At 46.0% G+C, this 20,153-nt stretch overlaps 1 protein-coding gene across 1 annotated transcript; it reads left to right on the forward strand.

Moving 5' to 3' along the window:
• The first annotated feature begins 3,461 nt into the window (after positions 1 to 3,461).
• RPS15A (ribosomal protein S15a) lies at positions 3,462 to 11,319 on the forward strand. The gene is made up of 5 exons (XM_066274753.1): positions 3,462 to 3,561; positions 4,780 to 4,917; positions 5,540 to 5,619; positions 8,892 to 8,977; positions 11,186 to 11,319. The coding sequence occupies exons 2-5, from the start codon at positions 4,785 to 4,787 to the stop codon at positions 11,277 to 11,279; spliced, it is 393 nt and encodes a 130-aa protein (XP_066130850.1). The 5' UTR covers positions 3,462 to 3,561; positions 4,780 to 4,784; the 3' UTR covers positions 11,280 to 11,319.
• Positions 11,320 to 20,153: the final 8,834 nt, after the last annotated feature.

Below are 20,153 nucleotides of genomic sequence, written 5' to 3' on the forward strand. Positions count from 1 at the left end.
GCCACTTTGCTTTTTTGTTGCTTTGACTTTTAAAACTAAAAATTTTAAGATTGAGTCCATTTAAGTTTGAACTTTATCTTCTCATTTGTGAAATGGGGGTAATAGTATAGATCTCATAGGGGCAGTATATAATCACATTTGTTGTTTTGAGGATTCAGTAAATCTACAAGAAGCAATTAGTGGCAGTCACTAATTGGTATTGTTGGTACTCTTCGTGACAGATTAGACTGCACTTCCTCTGTGAAAGCTTTAGCACCCTCTCAGGCCACCTCTGCCTTTCTACAGCACTTCGTATTGGTCTCCTCTATGGCACACTGGGTATTTATTATCATATAGAGTCCTGCCTCCCCTACTGTGATCTGCACCTCTTAAGGGCAGGAAAATATTTTTGGCCTCTCACCACCTGGCACTTAATATTTTGATGTTTGCTCAATGAATGGATAGATGAATGAAAGAGATATTAGATGGTGCTATTTTTCTATTTATGGTAGACAGTGAAGTGGGTTTATTCACTTAACTCACCATGGTTGCTAAAGCCCTCAAAGTGAATTCCATATGGTTTTTTGTTTTGTTTTTCGTGAGAGAGAGAAAAAGAGACAGCAGAAAGAGGGACAGACAGATAGAAAGGAAGAGAGATGAGAAGCATCAATTCCTTGTTGCAGCACTTTAGTTGTTCATTGATTGCCCTCTCATATGTGCCTTGACCGCGGGCCTTCAGCAGACCGAGTAACTCCTTGCTCAAGCCAGCGACCTTGGGCTCAAGCTGGTGGCTTTGCTCAAACCAGATGAGCCCGCGCTCAAGCTGGTGACCTCAGGGTCTTGAACCTGGGTCCTCCGCATCCCAGTCCGACGCTCTATCCACTGCGCCACCGCCCGGTCAGGCTATATATATATTTTTTAATTTAATTTAAAATTTTTTTAGACTTTATATTTTTAACCAGAGAATTCTATATCCCTGAGAGGTCCAGATTGGGAGCTATGCTCTCCTGGGTTTCACTTAGAATTTGAGAAGCAAGGGTGTGGTAGGCTGAGGCCAGAGGTGGATTAAGATTGGTTGAGGCTCTGGGCGCAGAAGAAAATACTGGGCCCTTTACATTAAAAAAAAGTGTAAAGTTGAGGTTTTGCGGGGCCCTTCAGAAGTCGGGGCCCACAGCATGCGCCCTTTGTGCCTGCCATTAAATCCACCTCTGGCCGAGGCTCTAAATGTCAATGTTGATGAGCACTCACTTTGCCAGATTTTGTGTTAATCTTTTTTATGGATTATTTCATTTATCCACATAGCCACTTGAAGTGATTGGTAGTTTCTCTGTTTAACAGATGGGGAAACTGATCTGCTCATTCATTTATTCATCATATTATATATCCAGGGCCTACTATATGCAAGAGCTTCTCTGGAAGCTATGAGTACAGTGGTGAACAAAGCTAAGTCCATACTTGCATGGAACTTAATGGGGACAGAAAAGAAATACATCTCTAATGTTTCAGAAAAAGTAAGTAGGGCCATAGGGTTGGTGTGATTGAAAAGAGATCTGAAGAAAGCCAGGGAGCAAGTCACCTGGCTAACCAGGGGGGGAATGTTCAAATTAGAGTAAAAAGCAAATGCGAAAGCCCTGAGGTAGAGTAGGCTTGGAATATCTGTGGGAAAGCAAGCCAGGGGAGAATGATGGGAGATGGGGTCTGGTGTGTGTTGCAAAGAGGCAGGTGTGCACTTCAGGGAGGCCCCTGTAAACTTGGTAAAGGATTTGAATTTGATGGGAGCCCTTAGGAAGTGCATGGTCTGACCAATTTCAGTTTTCAAAAGGTCATTCTGGCTGTCCTAAGACAGGAACGGTGGAGCAGAGTTAGGGTGGAAGCAGCGAGGTAAGGAGGCTATTGCAAATATTTCAGATATTAGGTAACTCGCTTCGGTCACGCAGCTCCAGGGAGGAGGGAGAATTTACTACCTTCCTGGTAATTGGACGCTTGAGCTTCAAGCAGTAGTTACAATTCCCTCTCTTTCCGTTGTGGAAATATACTGAGCATCTACTTTGGGACAGACGTGTTACCGTAATCTCACCTGACTCTCACAATAACTTAGAAGAGGCAGGTATTGTTATTATTATTAATATTATCCTTGGTTTATATGTGGGGAAGGTTCAAAGAGGATAAGAGACATACATAAATTGGTTCTTTTTCTTTTTTTTTTCTTTTTTGTATTTTTCTGAAGTGAGAAGTGGGGAGGCAGTCAGACTCCCAGATGAGCCCGACCAGGATCCACCTGGCATGCCCACCGGGAGGCGATGCTCTGCCCATCTGGGGCCTTGTTCCATTGCAACCAGAGCCATTCTAGCACCTGAGGCAGAGGCCATGGAGCCATCCTCAGTGCCTGGGCCAACTTTGCTCCAAGGGATCCTTCGCTGCGAGAGAGGAAGAGAGAGACAGAGAGGAAGGAGAGGGGGAGGGGTGGAGAAGCAGATGGGCGCTTCTCCTGTGTGGCCTGACCGGGAATCAAACCCGGGACTTGTGCGTGCCGGCCCACAGAGCCAACTGGCCGGGGCCCACATATTGGTTCTTATACGGGTGCAGAAGAGCAGATAAAAGTCACCTACTTGGAATCCTGTGTTTATTTTGAAACATTAGAGACGCTCTTCCAAACTGTTTCCCAGAACTCGAAAGAAATGTTTGGAGCCCTAGTAAATAATTTCTAAGATTTAAGGAGAGTCAGAAAGGAACCACCGATTTAAAAAAATATTTTTGACTGCTTTGAAAATGTAATCTATACACGTTTCAAACAATAAAAAAAAATTGTGTGGAGAGAAGAGCAAGTCTTCCATCCTAGTTCCTAATGCCCACCGTATAGGCAATTATTGATTTCTGTGGCTCCTTCCAGAGACACTGTAAATACACAGTATCAAAATTTGTTCTAAATGGTGAACAGTTATTTCAATAAAAATGACCAATATGGCCCTGGCCGGTTGGCTCAGTGGTAGAGCATCGGCCTGGCATGCAGGAGTCCCAGGTTCGATTCTCAGCCAGGGCACACAGGAGAAGCGCCCATCTGCTTCTCCACCCCTCCTCCTCTCCTTCCTCTCTGTCTCTCTCTTCCCCTCCCGCAGCTGAGGCTCCATTGGAGCAAAGATGGCCTCTGCCTCAGGCGCTAGAATGACTCTGGTTGCAATAGAGAAACACCCCAGATGGGCAGAGCATCGCCCCCTGGTGGGCATGCCAGGTGGATCCTGGTCGGGCGCATGCGGGAGTCTGTCTGAATGCCTCCCCATTTCCAGCTTCGAAAAGAAAAAAAAGAAAAAAAAATGAGCAAATATTTAGGACCTTGTCAATTTTGTTGGTTTCTCCTACTAATGCCTCTTTCCATGGCCTCACACGGGAAGGTCGATATTATCGACTCTCTATTGCCCACCCCTGAAGAGGCTCCGCCCTTTACCCGCCTCCTTCCTCTAGGTGTTCTTTTTTTTTTCTCCTCTTTTCCTGGCGGTGCTTTGAAAATCTCGCGATAGCCTCTCCGCTTCCCATAACTCCGTGCACTCCCCCCTCCCTTCCTCTTTCCGCCATCTTTCCGTGCCGGTGAGTACTTCTTTCTGAGCGATCTAGCACCATCCGTCGGCAATCTGTGCCATCCTGCTTTTTGGGACTCGATTTCTGTGCTCTGCGAGGATGCCGGGGCATGTCCGGACCGGGGATGCTGTCCTTGAGGGGACCGGGACAGGCATAGGGGAGAGTCGTGCTCGGTCGCCCCATGCTCAATACTCGGGAGCTGGCTTGCAGGGCGCAGGCCGCGGCACTGGCGGAACCGGCGCTTTCGACCACCCCGAGAGGTGGTAATCCCGGTTTGGTCGGCGGCGCCAGGATCTCTGGCAGTGGCTGAGGTAGCGCCTTGCCTCCGGACGGCGGGGAGCGTCGGGAACCGGGGCTGTCGTGGGCCGTGCATTACTGTGGACGCGCCGGGAGCTTGGGGAGCTTGGGGGAGCTTGAGGACCCCCGGCTGGGAATACTGCTTGGGGTGGCAGTTTGTTGGGAACCAGCCTGGACTTTCAGGGGTTCAGGGTTTCCACTCAGACAGTTCGGTTGAGCGTGGGGGGAAGCAGGTTAGATCCCTCCTGTTGGCGCTTGAAGCCAGCACTCCATCCTTAGTTTTACAAAACTTCTCAAAACTTTTTATGTTCGAGTATTTCGTGCCCATTGGGATGGAGCCCATTCTTGTGCATGTAAAACGTTTCTGTTTGCCACTGTGATAACGCATGCTGCTGGACACAATTTTACATGGCACAAAGACAGGCGTTTTACTATTTTCACTTTTATTTTTTTTAAATTTATTCGTTGATTTTTGGCGAGAGAGGGGGGAGAAGAGAGACAGAAACATGCGTCTGTTCCTGTATGTGACCCGGGGATCAAACTGTCAACCTCTGCTTCGGGAGGACGCTCCCACAAACTGAGCTGTCCGGCCAGGGCCGGGCGTTTTATTTTTATAGTTATGCGTTAGGTGAAAAGTAGTATTTTTTGTTTATTAGGACAAGGCTGATGTTAAATTAGTTGGTTGAAAGGACGATGCTGGGTATCAGAAGGCAGGTAAACGTTGGTGGCTCTCAGTTCCCGTTCTGAGTCAGTGACCCACAGTTTCTGATATTTTCATTTTGGTAGCTGACATATTCGCCGGGGGTACTGGGGAACCAGCTTGCTTAGGGAAAGGGAAATTTGGTCATGATAGGGGAGGAAAGGATGTGGACTGATTGGGTGGCTGCTGTTGGCAATGATGGTAAACTGGTTGTATTTTCCCTTGAACAGCCATAATGGTGCGCATGAATGTCCTGGCCGATGCTCTCAAGAGTATCAACAATGCCGAGAAGAGAGGCAAACGCCAGGTTCTCATTAGGCCGTGCTCCAAAGTCATCGTCCGGTTTCTAACTGTGATGATGAAGCATGGTAAGTCCTGTGTTTCACGTCTTGATGTAAAAAGACAGCTAAGGAATGGGTGCTGTAGAAATTGTGGGCGTGAGTACAGGGAGGATGGGGGATCAGAGTGTTGGCAATACTGGGGAACATCTGCGATTGACTCCTAAGGACTGGAAGGGGCATAGTCTGGGAAGAGGAGGCTGTTCGAGAAACACTGAGTAGGTTAGGACTGTTGAAAGGAGGAACGAAGTTTGTGACTGTTGCCCCATGCTGCTAAGTGGAAGTTAAAAATGGGCCTTCAGCTGCAGTATGTCATTGAAAGGGCTCCTTGGGATGGGGCGGACTGCTGCTCGTCTAGAGCCCAAGGTGGCCTCAGGGAGTGAGGAGCTATGAAGGGGAAAGGAGGAAAACCTACTTTGAAGAATTGCAGGGAGGGTTTTGGGAACTGTTCCTGAATTTTAAATATTACTTATTGGGCTGTAAAAACTACTTCTGATACAGAGCTACTGTCTACCTAAACTGCCTAGAGAAATAATAACTGAGATGAGGGAAAATAATCTAGCAGGCAAACAGCAGGCAATCTAGAAGAGCATAAATACTCAGGTCTGTCAGGTCGATAATCTGCCATTTAATAGTCACTTATGTTCTGTAGGTTATATTGGCGAGTTTGAAATTATTGATGACCACAGGGCTGGGAAAATTGTTGTGAACCTCACAGGCAGGTTAAACAAGGTAAGAATTTCCACATTTAAGAATTATCTAACATGGTGTTGATGCGTTGTAATTGCCCTTGTAAAACCGAATAGTGGTGGTGTGCTCGTTTTACCTACTTGGATGAAGACTGTTGCTTTAGGAATTGATTAAAATCATTACATTTTATATCATATTTTGCTTCATTTGTTCTGCAGGGTTGCACTCGCTCTAGAATTGTTAGTCGAGCTGGTGTTTGTGGAGTACTGTGTGTGGTGTCTGAGGGGAGATACAGCAGAGTTGGGGTGAAACTTAACCGGTATTTGAATCTTAGATGGTACAGTGCCTGTCTCTCTGGTTGAACCTGCATTGATGCTCAGTGTAAACAACTTTTGTCCTTCTCAGTGATTGTGTTGGGTGTTTTAAAAATAGAATAGGGTTCTCCGTATATGCCTGTAAACAACAGAAATGTATTTCTTACAGTCTGGAGGCTGGAAGTCTTTTAATAATAATACTTCTCTTTTTGCTGGCGTAAGCGGTACGAGGGCTGTGTTCCTTTTAGTTCACGTTGCTAGTATAACCTAGTGGATTTATTTGATGAATTTGACTGTCATTTAACTGGTTTCAGGTATTTTGGGGCAGGTATCTGGAAGCTGGTCAGGGTCCCTGAGCTGCTCTCCTGCTCTCCATTCATGTTTGTAGCTTTCAGAGATTTGCAGGGAGTCTGAGATCTTGTAGTCCAACCCAGATTGGGGGAGAGGAATAGTTCCAGGTTACTGAGTCCTGGTAGAGGCAGAGGTCAGGTGGATTGGTGTAAGGTTGTTTCTTTGTCCAACAATTTCTTGTACAGCTGCTCCCTATAGAGTGAACTTACTTACTGAATGCTTAGTGTTGGATGAAAACTGCTGGAGGTGAAGCTTTTATGAGAGATTTGAAGGGGTTTTAAGGGTAACTTCGAGTATGTCTTGTTCTAGTTAAAACTATTGGACTGCAGCCCCAAAGGAAGTTAGATTCTTGAAGTAGAAGGTGTGTCAGTCAGTGTTTTCCTGTTTTAGGAATTTGGAAGCTGAGACCCTGAGCTCTGGGTCTCAGCTGCTTATAACTGGCAGGGGACATAGTTTTATAGCACCTCTAAAACTCTCCTGCAGAAGAGTGCATTTATGTAAAAATTTTTAGAAAAGAAAAACAAAAACCTTCAAGTTTGAGAAGTGCTGCATACCAAATTCTTCTTGACATTTGCTGTCCATAGTAGCTTGAGAAATGAGTTTGAAAGAAGCATTTCCCTAATGGAACTCATTTGTGGCATTCTTGTTTTGTGGCATATTAGTTTGAAGAATTCTGGATAAGAGGTAGTTGAAATCTAGGCCCTGCCACTTAGCTGACTTGGGGCAAAACAGACTTCAGTATTCAGTTTATCTGAATTTCAGTCTTCCTCATTTTTGCCTGTTTCTTTCATGCAGAGATGGATGTACTCTTACTGTGGAAATGTGGGCTGGGGAAAAGGTAGTGTTTAAAGACTGCGGATTAGTTAAGAAAATTCTGGCCTTGATCTCATCCTGTTTAGCTAAAACTGGTTTGGGAAGGGTGTGCTCCTTGAATTCTAACTGAATGAGGGTGAGTTTTCTGCGGGAATAAACACGCTGGGTGCTGTGGAGTGCCAGCCTTCGAAAGACCTTTCTTTCATTGAAGGCTGCTTGGAGGAAGCTGGTTTTCTCTCTCGTATTTTTCCATCTGGTGTGAGATTGCCCTGGACAATTAATGACCTCCTAGTTGATAGAATAATGTTATAAAAAGGAGTACCTACCTGAGTAGGCTTCTAGCATAGGGCATTTGGTCCTGAGAGGCCCATTTTCTATTTCCATGGGTTCAGATCTCTATCTAGGGAAGTATAACTGCTCTAGAACATGAGTAAATTCTAACCTCATAATCTTTAGTTTACTGTTACGCATCTTGGAATTTTTTAATGTCTTGTGTGGGTGTGCACACAACTGTCTACCTGCTTTCTTAGCCCTCAGGAGTTTACACTTTGATAGAACTACTGAGTGTGCTCATATGATCATTTTTCTGTGTGAATAGTGGGAACCTGTCTGCGGTGATAGTTGTAGGTGTGCTAGTGATTTGTAGAGCACTGATGTATGCAGGGGGTTCATATTGGGTTCTAATTAAATAGGCTTTTTGTCTCCCCAGGTTCCGTTTTCTAAAGCCCACTGATTTAGTCAGAGACCTTGTATGAACCCATGGGTAAGCTCATGTAGCTTGTTAGTTTAGTGGATGTTTGAACGTGTATTGTGTTTTAGGGTTTGTATATGATGGAGTGGTTGAAGTACTGTGCTTTGGCTTGGAGAGCTGTCACTGGAAGGACAGTTTCTATGTCTTAATAGCAAACAGGTGGGGTAACGTTAAGCTCTCTGCTCGTTCTGCTTCTCATCCATTTGTCCGCTTAGTTTGGAAAAGTTTGCCGGGATAGTAGGATAGTATGCCTCGGAAATGTCTAGAGATGCATCATTGGTGTGGAGGTGTTCTTAGATTTCAGTGTTGTGCCTGTGGAGCTGGTTTCTTTTCTAATATTTTGCATATTTACTCTGTAAGTGAAGGAGTTGAGAACCCTACACGTTCATTTTATAGCCTTACTGTGTAAAAGTTTGACTACAATTTTATTTGCCTAAGACTTTGTTCTATGACAACTTTTTATGTCTTGAAGGGTGGGCTCACACTGGTGACCTGACCTTCTCAATACTTTGCTTTCTGTCTTTGGGCTGGCATAGGCATGATTCAGTATATTTGTTCAAATGGCGTTTACATCAAATATTGCACAGAACAGTTACCCATTAAATGGCGAGTTGGTTGGTGTATGTGACTGCTCTGCAATTATAAGTCTGTCTTTTTTTTTTTTTTTTTTTTTTTGTATTTCTCTGAAGCTGGAAACGGGGAGAGACAGTCAGACAGACTCCTGCATGCGCCCGACCGGGATCCACCCGGCACGCCCACCAGGGGCGACGCTCTGCCGCGACCAGAGCCACTCCAGCGCCTGGGGCAGAGGCCAAGGAGCCATCCCCAGCGCCCGGGCCATCTTTGCTCCAATGGAGCCTTGGCTGCGGGAGGGGAAGAGAGAGACAGAGAGGAAGGAGGGGATGGGGGTGGAGAAGCAAATGGGCACTTCTCCTATGTGCCCTGGCCGGGAGTCGAACCCGGGTCCCCCGCACGCCAGGCCGACGCTCCACCACTGAGCCAACCAGCCAGGGCCGAGTCTGTCTTGTGTTACTGTTTCTCTGTTACTGGTGAAGTGTAAACTGTTATGTCTCATGCTTTTACAGTGTGGAGTAATCAGCCCCAGATTTGATGTGCAACTCAAAGATCTAGAAAAATGGCAGAACAACCTGCTTCCGTCCCGTCAGTTTGGGTGAGTTGATTTTCCTCGTTTAAAATAAGTTAATGCTAAGGATCGCTCTGATGCAGTTTGACTTGAGCTGAGTTTTGCTTTTTGTTATAGCAATAGTAATTGTGCTCCCAGCCAGCTTGACTCAAGGGTTTAGATCACTGGTTGCCACATTTTACTGTTAGTGTTAGGATTCAAATTGTGAGAGGCTTTGAGAGTTGAGGCTGAGACAGCAGATTTGTGAATCCTTTCATGTCTGCTCTTCTGGTTCAGTGCACATAGTTCATGTTTATGTTTGATGTGATCCCTTCCTGTGGTCCAGTCACTTAACCCTAGGCCTCTGGGGAAACTCAGTTTGAAAATCGTCATCCTTGGTAAGAGGCTGAGTTCAAATCCTTATTTTCTTACTTTCAAGCTATGAATCCTTGGGCTAATCATAGCCTTGATATCTTCATCTGTAAAAGTGGTAATAGTTCTATTACAAGTTATATTATCACCTGATTTCATTCTGATAAAGTACTTTAGGGTTTAACATAGCACTTTCTATGTTAATTTAAGCCCCCTAATCCTGTTTGGTGATATGGTTGGATTTACTCTCGGTGGTTACTTTATAACAGGTATAGTGTTAGGAACCAGTCTTTTTTTTTTTTTTACAGAGACAGGAGAGAGAGAGAGAGGGATAGACGGGGACAGACAGACAGGAACAGAGAGATGAGAAGCATCAATCATTAGTTTTTCGTTGCACATTGCAACACTTCAGTTGTTCATTGATTGCTTTCTCATATGTTCCTTGACCGCGGGCCTTCAGCAGACCGAGTAACCCCTTGCTAGAGCTAGTGACCTTGAGTCCAAGCTGGTGAGCTTTTGCTAAAACCAGATGAGCCCGTCCTCAAGCTGGCGACCTTGGGGTCTCAAACCTGGGTCCTTGGCATCCCAGTCCGACGCTCTATCCACTGTGCCACCGCCTGGTCAGGCTGGAATCAGTCATTTCTGATTGTAATTGTGATCCTAATTCTGATGCTTCACATATACAGTTGTCCCTTGCCATATCGTGGTTCACTTTTCGAGCTCTCACTGTATCGCACAGTTTTTTTTTTCTTCTCTGAAGTGAGAAGCAGGGAGGCAGAGAGACAGATTTCTTTATGTGCCCAACCGAGATCCACCCAGCAATCCCACTAGGGGGCGATGCTTTGCCCATGAGGGGAATTGCTCCGTTGCAGCCGGAGCCATTCTAGTGTGTGAGGTGGAGGTCATGGAGCCGTCCTCAAAACCTGGGCCGACTTTGCTCCAGTGGAGCCTTGGCTGCTGGAGGGGAAGAGAGAGAGAGAGAGGAAGGAGGGGGAAGGGTGGAGAAGCAGATGGGTGCTTCTCCTGTGTGCCCTGACCAGGAATCAAACCCTGGACTTCTACATGCTGGGCCAATGCTCTACTGCTGAGCCAACTGGTCAGGGTTGTATTGTGGATTTTTAAATTGTATATAGCTAATTTTGTATTGTGGATTTTTCGCTATATTGCAGGATTTTGTGGTGTATAGGTATTTTTATATATTTATTTTTTGTGGTAAAATAAGCAAAATAAATGTGAGAAAGGTTAATAACAGTATGAGAAAGGTTTATAAGAGTGGTGAGGTTTATAAAGCCTTACAATATATGTAAATAATAAAATAAGTATAAGGTTGCTACTTTGTGGATTTTCACCTATTGCAGGGGGTTTTGGAACCTAACCCCTGCAGTAGACGAGGGACCGCACTGTATTATATGTTTTATCATGAACACTATAGTAACCCACATGATAGGCCAGGTGGGACTCCCATTGTCCAAGTGACTGTCTGTACAATAGTTTGCCTGTGGTCATATGTATGGTTATGTGGCAGAAACCGTTCCATCAAGTGTATAAGCAGCACTTTGATGCTTTAAACTCCATGTCTCCTTACTTGAGAGCAGAAAGTTTTTGAAGATTTACGGATATATACAGTCTTTGTTTTCCTTTAAGCTTAATTGTATTTCTCAGTGTCAGCCCAGGGCAGGGCTGTGTGAGTGTGTGTGGCTGAGGTCCTCTGGGTTTGAGTCTTCGGTTCAGAAGTCATACCTGCCTGCACACTGCCAGCTTGTGTAGGCAGTGTTAGTCACTGATGAATGTTGATACTTTTCTGTTCCAGAACTTGGCTTTATGTTGAACTCTTTAGTCTTTAGGAAAAACTCACCAGTATTTTTTTTTTTTTAACTCCCATAGTTTCATTGTACTGACAACCTCAGCGGGCATCATGGACCATGAAGAAGCAAGACGAAAACACACAGGAGGGAAAATCCTGGGATTCTTTTTCTAGGGATGTAATACATATATGCAAATAAAATGCCTCAAAGGACTCTGGTGCTTCACTCGGTTGTTTTGAACGTGACAGCAGAGTAGCAAGAGCTCCTGCGGCGTGTGCAGCCTTGGGTAATTGGTGAATGCTGTTTTCCTGAAGTGAACACGAAAGTCTTGACTTGTAACGACCAGCATGCTGATGGCTCAGCAGAGGAAGGTGTCTGGCCCTGGATGGGTGAATCTGGGTTAGGGTCCCGGTGGTGAAGCTGTCCCTTTCCTGGAGTCTTAAGTCAACCCTGGAAGGAGTGGTGCCTTTCCTGATTTTAGCTTGACAATATTCATTCCATGCACTGTTGTTAACTGCCCTGAAATGTGTGGTTAACTTTGTCAGTTAGTGCGAATAAGGAAGCAAGCAGGAAGACAGCTAGAGCCCACAGCTCACTGAGACTCATCTCAAAGTAAATTTGGGTGGCATGTCAGCCACATTTAAGCACTATGTGTTTGTAAAATGGCATTTTAAAAAACGAAACATCTTTTTTAAACCAGTGTTACTGTAAACCTGTTACAGGTCTGTTTCTGGAATTGGGGTGAAGGAGTTTGCTGGACCCCTTCCCCTGGGAAGTGCTTCTAAAGAGCTTGACCACCAAAGAGGGCAGAGTGGCTTCTGTGAAGTAGACAGGGCTCCGCTCCCCTTCTGTAACAGCACTGCTGTCCAGGACAGGTGTGACGAGCTCCGTGTGTACTTCAACTTTTTAGTAGCCACAGTAGCAAAGAGACCATTGGGATTGATTTTTTAAAAAAATTTTGTGTTCAGAATGTTAAAATTTTTAATATGTAATTCATATGAAATGAATGGAATTTTGCTCTTTGTAATAAGTCTTGGAAATCCTATATGTTGTACATTTATTTTCACTTAAAGCACACCTTACTTGGGGCTAGTAGCTACTTTTAATCACCACATGTGGCTGCTGTTCCGTATTGGACAGCATGGTCTAGCCTCTTGAATTTTGGTAGGACTGGCTTGGGACTGGGTTGGCCAAGGAGAAGGGAGGCTTGGAAGAGAACCAAGAGGAACCGCACCTGGCCAGCTGTGTGCCTGGCATGGGGATGGAATGAGTGGGGAAGCTCACAGCCTCACAGAAAACGAGAGCAGGTACTTCTTCATTGTCGTGTGGACCAAAGAGAAATCAGGCTAGCTTGCAGGCCTGATCACCAAATAATCCAGTAAAACTAGTAGGATGTGGTCTCAGGTGCTAACAGCTGTCTGATGTATAGGTTTGATTTGTTTTTCCAGAAAAGTATGTTTTCACTGTTACCCATCAGGATTATTTTGGTAACTATCCTACAGGGCTACTCTTATCTGGTGCGTCAAGTAGTTCTCAGTGAGCACTCTTATTTCAGCATGGATGGGGATGTGACATCATCACTGACCTGGTGTGAGATGGTGTTTCTCCTGCAAGTGATAACTGAGTCCCCTTGTTCTATAGAAAGGGAGAACCTACCTCATGGGCTTGCTAAATGAGAGCATGTAAAACGGCCAGGGCCAGCATTCAGTAACTTACGTAACTTTCTGATAGAAGGGCCTGCTGTCAGACCTGGGTAACAGGTCGGCATGCCAAAGATTTGACAGATGTGAGTAACGATCCCATCTGGTAGGCTCCACCTGCTTAAATGTTAGAAATGAAAGCAAGTTGAGAGACACATGTCCTGGTTTGAGGCCTCTGATATTTGGAAGGCCATGAGGAATTAGCATGTTTTTGGGGGGGGGGCATTCAGCAGATCAAGCACTTGACAGTCATAGATACAATGGTATTTGTCAGGCACAGGTGGGTCCAGAAGAATCTTCAAAGAGCTGATTGGTAATTGTCTCTCTTACTGTCAAGATTGTAAGCTCTGGGAGGACGGGCCATGTTTTTGTTAACTTGTTTCTGGTGCCTAGATGATTCCTGACTCGGGAGGCCTCAATGAGTACCTGTTGAATGAATCATCTCAAGTGGGTACGGCACTGGTTAAAAATACTAAAACAGGCAAGATAATGGGTCCACTGTCCTTTGAAGTGATTAGGGATGGAAAAATTGGGTGACCAGTTGATGAAATAATACATATTGTGTTAGGGAGCAGATGGCTTTAGTCATGTTTCTGAGACCCAGTAAGTTGAATTCTTTAAAAGAATTTATTTTTTATTGATTTGAGAGGAAGAGACGAACATCATTCCTGCATGTGCCCTGACTGGGGATTGAACTGGCAACCTCTGTGCCTTGGGATGATGCTCTCTTGTCTTAGTTCCTGGGCCTCTACAATGCTCTAACCAACTGAGCTATCCAACCAGGGCAAGATTTTTATTGATTTTAGAGGAGCAAGAAAGGTGGAGGGACAGGCCCCAGGTGTGACACAGGGTGTCTAGGATTTAGACTGGCAGGTATGTTTTGGGAAGGAGTGGATTAGACTGGAAAGCCAAGTGAGAATCCGATTTTGTCTTCGGGTCAAGAAAGCTGACACCGAGGACGGCCTCCCCGTAGCAGCACGTCACTGTGCTCATGTGGAGGCTGCTTACCTCCTGGTGCTGGTGCCTCCAGTGACTGCTGGAGAGAGGAGCACTGTGCTGTGGGCCAGGCAGAGTTGTCTCTTGGGTAGCCTCCATCCCAGTTTTTTTTTTGTCCTTTACCCCAGGTTAAGTTGACTTTCCATTTCTGACCCTGATGACAAAACCCGACTCTCACTTTGCTTTCCAGTAATCCACTCCTTCCCAAAACATACCTGCCAGTCCTAAATCCTAGACATTGTGTGTCCCTGCCCCCCACCCCAAGCCTTTGCTTGTGGCTCACCCCACCTGGAATGCCTTGCCCCCCAAACAGGTTCCTAAGAGCCAGGTTAAATGTCACTTGCACCATAAATCTTAAAAAGGAACATGTATTATATACTTCTACCTTTTTCCCTCCTAAACATACAAATACCTTAAGATTGTAGTGCTTATTATGTGCCAGGCATGGAACCAAGCTTCATGGTGTATCATTTAATTCTTTTTTTGTGTGTGTGACAGAGGGACAGATAGGGACAAACAGAAAGGAAGACAGATGAGAAGCATCAATGCTTCGTTGCGGCACTTTAGTTCATTGATTGTTTTCTTATATGTGCCTTGACTGGGGGACTACAGCAAAGAGTGACCCCTTGCTCAAGCCAGCGATCTTGGGCTCAAGCTGGTGAGCCTTGCTCAAACCAGATGAGCCTGTGCTCAAGCTGGCGACCTCGGTGTCTCCAACCTGGGTCTTCCGCGTCCCAGTCTGACACTCTATCCACTGCGCCACTGCCTGGTCAGGCCTATCTCATTTAATCTTTTTTTTTTTTTTTTTTAATAAATCTTTTTATTTATTTATTCATTTTAGAGAGGGGGGAGAGAGAGAAAGAGAGAGAGAGAGAAGGGGGAGGAGCAGGAAGCATCAACTCCCATATGTGCCTTGACCAGGCAAGCCAGGGTTTTGAACCAGCAACCTCAGTGTTTCCAAGTTGACGCTTTATCCACTGCGCCACCACAGGTCAGGCCTAATCTTAATGGTTCTCATCATGGCTATTTTATTCCCCCACTGATTTGAGAGGGGTAAGGGCCAGAGAAGCATTGACTCGTTCCAATTGGTTGCCTCTTGTATGTGCCCTGACCAGAGAATGAACCTGCAACCGCAGTCTGTCATGATGATGCTCTGTTCACTGAGCAACCCAGCCCAGGGCCATGGCTACTTATGTCGACTAATTTTTCAGGTGAAAAAAAAAAACAAAAAACCAGCTGTGAAGCCATTTTAAAAATTTATTTTGTGGCCTGACCTTTGGTGGTGCAGTGGATAAAGCGTCAACCTGGAACACTGAGGTTGCTGATTTGAAACCTTGGGCTTGCCTGGTCATGGTACATATGGGAGTTGAGGCTTCCTGCTCCTCCTCCTCCTGTTCTCTCTTTCTCTTCCCTCAAATTAAAAAAAAAAAAAATCTAAAAATTTTTATTTATTTTAGAGACTGGAAAAGAGAGAGACAAACATTGATCAGTTTCTGTATGTGCCCTGACCAGGGATCAAACCAGCAACCATTGCGCATCAAGACGATGTTCTTAACCAGTGAAACTATCTGGCTGGGGCTGTGGAGCCATTTGCTGAAGATGCTAGGAGTTGGCAATCAGGATCTAACTAGCTTTTAGACCACAGTCTACCCATTACCTGGCCCTTAACTTCTGTCAGGCGTTCTTGTCTTCACTGCAACTCGTTTGTTAGATGTTGACTATGTCCAGGCAGGCACTAGGGTGGGTCGGAGCGCAAAAACACCCAAGTTCTTTTCCTTGTTGGAGTCTGTTAATAGGAAAGATTTGAGTCTTCCATAGCAGGAACCCTGTTACTTATCCCTGTATCCACAGCATCTAGCCTATCAAAGGGGATATCTGCAGGAGTTTTTTTCTTTTTCTTTTTTGAGAGAGAACCAGGGACAGACAGACAGGAAGGGAGAGAGTCAGAAGCGTGAACTCATAGTTGTGGCACTTTAGTTGTTCATTGATTGCTTTCTTGTATGTACCTTGACCAGGGAGCTCCAGTGAGCCAGTGACCTGGGGTCATGTCATTGATCCCACCCAAGAGGTGACCCCACACTCAAGCTGGTGAGCCTGTGCTTAAAGCCTGTGACATCAGGGTTGGGACCTAGGTCCTCAGCATCCCAGGTCGTTTCTCTATCCACAGTGCCACCGCCTGGTCAGGCAGGATATCTTCAGGTTTAAAGTCTGACTCATGGTGGGAGCAAGCTTTTTAAAGTGGAATCCTGGCCCTGGCCAATTGGCTCAGTGGTAGAGTGTCGGCCTGGCGTGCGGGAGACCCGGGTTCGATTCCTGGCCAGGGCACATAGGAGAAGCGCCCTTTTGCTTCTCCACCTCCCCCTCCTTCCTCTCTGTCTCTCTCTTCCCCTCCCGCAGCCAAGGCTCCATTGGAGCAAAGATGGCCCGGGCGCTGGGGATGGCTCCTTGGCCTCTGCCCCAGGCGCTAGAATGGCTCTGGTCGCGGCAGAGCTTTGGCCCTGGTGGGCGTGCTGGATGGATCCCGGTCGGGTGCATGCGGGAGTCTGTCTGTCTCTCCCCGTTTCCAGCTTCAGAAAAATATAAATAAATAAATAAATAAATAAATTGGAATCCTATCGGCCCTGGCCGGTTGGCTCAGCGGTGGAGCGTTGGCCTGGCGTGCAGGGGTCCTGGGTTCGATTCCCGGCCAGGGCACACAGGAGAGGCGCCCGTCTGCTTCTCCACCCCTCCCCCTCTGCTTCCTCTCTCTCTCTCTCTTCCCCTCCCACAGCCAAGGCTCCATTGGGGCAAGGATGGCTCGGGCACTGGGGATGGCTCTGTGGCCTCTGCCTCGGGTGCTGGAGTGGCTCTGGATGCAACAGAGCGACGCCCCAGAGGGGCAGAGCATCACCCCCTGGTGGACGTGCCGGGTGGATCCCGGTGGGGCGCATGCGGGAGTCTGTCTGACTGTCTCCCTGTTTCCAGCTTCGGAGAGGTGGAAAAAAAAAAAAAAAAAAAAGGAATCCTATCCAATGCTGTATGTAGTATTCAGCCCACAGAATTCCATGGACTCAAAAGTCAGTCTCCGGGCAGGGAGTGGGATGTGGGCAGGATGCAGTGCAAGGCCACTGGCATCTAGTCTTCCCCTTCATGTTTTTATTTATTTTTTATTCATTTTTAGAGAGGAGAGAGAGAGAGAGAAGGGGGGAGGAGCAGGAAGCATCAACTCCCATATGTGCCTTGACCAGGCAAGCCCAGGGTTTTGAACCAGCGACCTCAACATTTCCAGGTCGATGCTTTATCCACCCCCTTTATGTTTTTTATTTTAATGAATTAAAAAGTTTTTATACTTACAGATTTTTAGAGGAAGGGAGAAAGAAATGTTGATTTGTTGTTCCACTTATTTATGTATTCATTAGTTATTTGTGCCCTGATAGAGGATCAAACAACCTTGGTGTATTGAGATGATGGTCTAATCCACTGAGCTACCCGACCAGGATCCTTGTTTTTATGGTTTTTTTTTTTTTTCCCACTTTTCCGAAGCTGGAAATGGGGAGGCAGTTAGACAGACTCGCGCATGCGCCTGACCGGGATCCACCCGGCACGCCCACCAGGGGGCGATGATCCGCCCATCTGGGGTGTCGCTCTGTTGCATCCAGAGCCATCCTAGCACCTGAGGCAGAGGCCACAGAGCCATCCTCAGCGCCCGGGCCATCTTTGCTCCAATGGAGCCTTGGCTGCGGGAGGGGAAGAGAGAGAGAGAGAGGAAGGAGAGGGGGAGGGGTGGAGAAGCAGATGGGTGCTTCTGTATGCCCTGGCCGGGAATCGAACCCGGGACTCCTGCACGCCAGGCCGACGCTCTACCACTGAGCCAACCGGCCAGGGCCTGTTTTTATGTTTTAAGTGATCTAATAGACAGTGGAACTGCTGAAGACCACACAGAAGATATGCCAAGGAAGGCAGCAAAAAATATGATTAAGATACTTGGCCTGTGGTGCCACAGTGGATAGAGTGTCGAACTGGAGCACTGAGGTCCCCGGTTTGAAAGCCTTGGCTTGTTTGGTCAAGGCACATATGGCAAGCAATCAATGAACAACTACAGTGAAACAACTATGAATTGATGCTGCTTGCTCCCCTTCCCTCCTGTCTATAATATCAACGAGTAAAATCTTAAAAATATGTATGACTGAAAGAGAATGGACTTTGGAATCAGAAGCTGGCTCGTTATTCCCTAAACTCAGATTTTGGGCCAGTTGCCTTGCCTATATGCCAATTTCATTGTCTTTAATATAGGGATAATAATAATACTTAAACCTGTAGTGGTTGTGAAGATTAAATATGATTATGAAGTATTGGAGTGGTGATCAGAGCTCCAAAATACTAAGGTTCTCCCCCTGCCAGGCACGTGCACTTTCTACGTGACTAATTCTACCAGTGAATGAGCTGTGAGAAGGGATGTGTGTTACTTCCAGGCTGAAGCATTTAGTGGCCTCTTGTTTTCTACCAAGGTGATAGTCTGTCAGAATGGCTGCTCCACATTAGCTCAGGCCTGAGGGTAAGGGTGACTGTGCACAGACCCAGCCACTAAACCACCCAGCCATGGAAGTGGAGGAATAGCAAGAAGTCACCTGTGCATCTGGGTTTGTTACTAACCTTAAACAAATGCTTAGAGCAGCCTCTGAAATGAATAAGAGTTTAAGTTACGGAAAGGAAAAGGATGGCTATAAAGTAAAAAAAGGGGGGTAGGTATGGGCCTTTATTGAGCAGATGTCAGGAGACATCCATCACACCCTCTGTTAGTGTGGCTTTTCCCACTACCCTCCATTTTCCTTTCCATCCATCCACTTGGTTCTCAAATATGGTACTCCCAGCTCCCAGCCCCCTGACACAGATGCTGTCCTTGGATGGGGCACCTGCGTCAAACTATGTTGAAGATACCTTAGGATGTTTTGTACAGGGGAGATGTGAGGCTTATCTCTTTTAAAATGGTGGAAATTATGAGATGAAAACCTTGAGTGCTGCCATGTGGAAAAAGCCAGTTGGAGTGCTAACAGGAGTGCTTATGTGAACAGCACTGATGAGACGCAGCAGGTCCTCATGGCGTTTGAGTCTGGGCTTCCAGTTGTTCCCAGGGTGCAGCTGCACCCCTGCCCTTCCCACTTTTTGTATTCTGTGAGCAAGGAATAACACCCTGTTCTTTTTCTTTTAGAGATTTATTTATTGATTTTAGAGAGAGAGAGAGAGAGAAAAGGGAATAGGGGAGAGTGGGAAGCATCAACTCGTAGTAGTTGCTTATTATTATGTGCCTTGACCAAGCAAGCCGGGGATTTTGAACATGTGATGTCAGCGTTCCAGGTTGATGCTTTATCCACTGTGCCACCACAGGTCAGGAACTCCTTTTTTCTTTTTCTTTTTAATAGAACAGTTTTATGGTAGGTTTGAGTTTGTATTTATTTAACTTTTTGATTTATTGATTTTAGTGAGGGAGGAAAGGAGAGAAATACAGGAACATTAATCTGTTCCTGTCTGTGCCCTGACTAGAGATTGACCAGAAACCTCTGCACTTCGGATGGTGCTATAACCCAATGAGCTGTTTGGCCAGGGCTGTGCACACACTCTTCTTTAAAAAAGTACTAGTTTGAGCTAAATTCTAGTCACTTGCAAACACAGATATTCCAGCTCTTTCACTGATCTGCTCTGGGACTTCTTGGGGGATCAATCTCATTTGTCAAATGGAGGCTGGAATATTGTCCTACCCTGTCTTGACAGTCAGTGTTCTTAGTTGCAAAACAAATAAACAACCATACTTTTGTTAATTTATTGAAGATTATAAGGTAATAGTATCTCTGAAAGGGCCAGCAAGTTGGTTTGGAGGCTTTGCCACTGGGGTATCTTTTTTTTTTTTTTTTTTTTTTTTACAGAGAGAGAAAGAGAGAGGGATAGATCGGGGCAGACAGACAGGAACGGAGAGAGATGAGAAGCATCAATCATCAGTTTTTCGTTGCGACACCTTAGTTGTTCATTGATTGCTTTCTCATGTGCATTAACTATGAGCCTTCAGCAGACCAAGTCAGCGACCTTGGGTCCAAGCTGGTGAGCTTTGCTCAAAACGGATGAGCCTGCACTCAAGCTGGCAACCTCAGGGTCTCGAACCTGGGTCCTCCGTATCCCAGTCCTACACTATCCACTGCGCCACCGCCTGGTCAGGCTGGGGTATCTTCATTTTCCCTCTGGGCCATTCCATTGGAGCAGTCTGCTACAGCTAGGTCTGGGCACCACAACACGCTTTGTGAGCCTACGTCTGTGATCCAAACATGCTCCTGAGTTCTTGGCCTCTCTGCTCTTTCTGGAGGCTTGAGGCTTCTCTGTTGC

Source organism: Saccopteryx bilineata, chromosome 4, assembly GCF_036850765.1.
Source record: "Saccopteryx bilineata isolate mSacBil1 chromosome 4, mSacBil1_pri_phased_curated, whole genome shotgun sequence".
NCBI lineage: Eukaryota > Metazoa > Chordata > Mammalia > Chiroptera > Emballonuridae > Saccopteryx > Saccopteryx bilineata.

Bases quoted from the DNA above. Each gene is read 5' to 3' on its own strand.
- RPS15A (XM_066274753.1), top strand. From the start codon at position 4,785: ATGGTGCGCATGAATGTCCTGGCCGATGCTCTCAAGAGTATCAACAAT. The intron at 4,918-5,539 runs GTAAGTCCTGTG...TATGTTCTGTAG, and splicing joins AACTGTGATGATGAAGCATG to GTTATATTGGCGAGTTTGAA. The intron at 8,978-11,185 runs GTGAGTTGATTT...TAACTCCCATAG, and splicing joins CTTCCGTCCCGTCAGTTTGG to TTTCATTGTACTGACAACCT.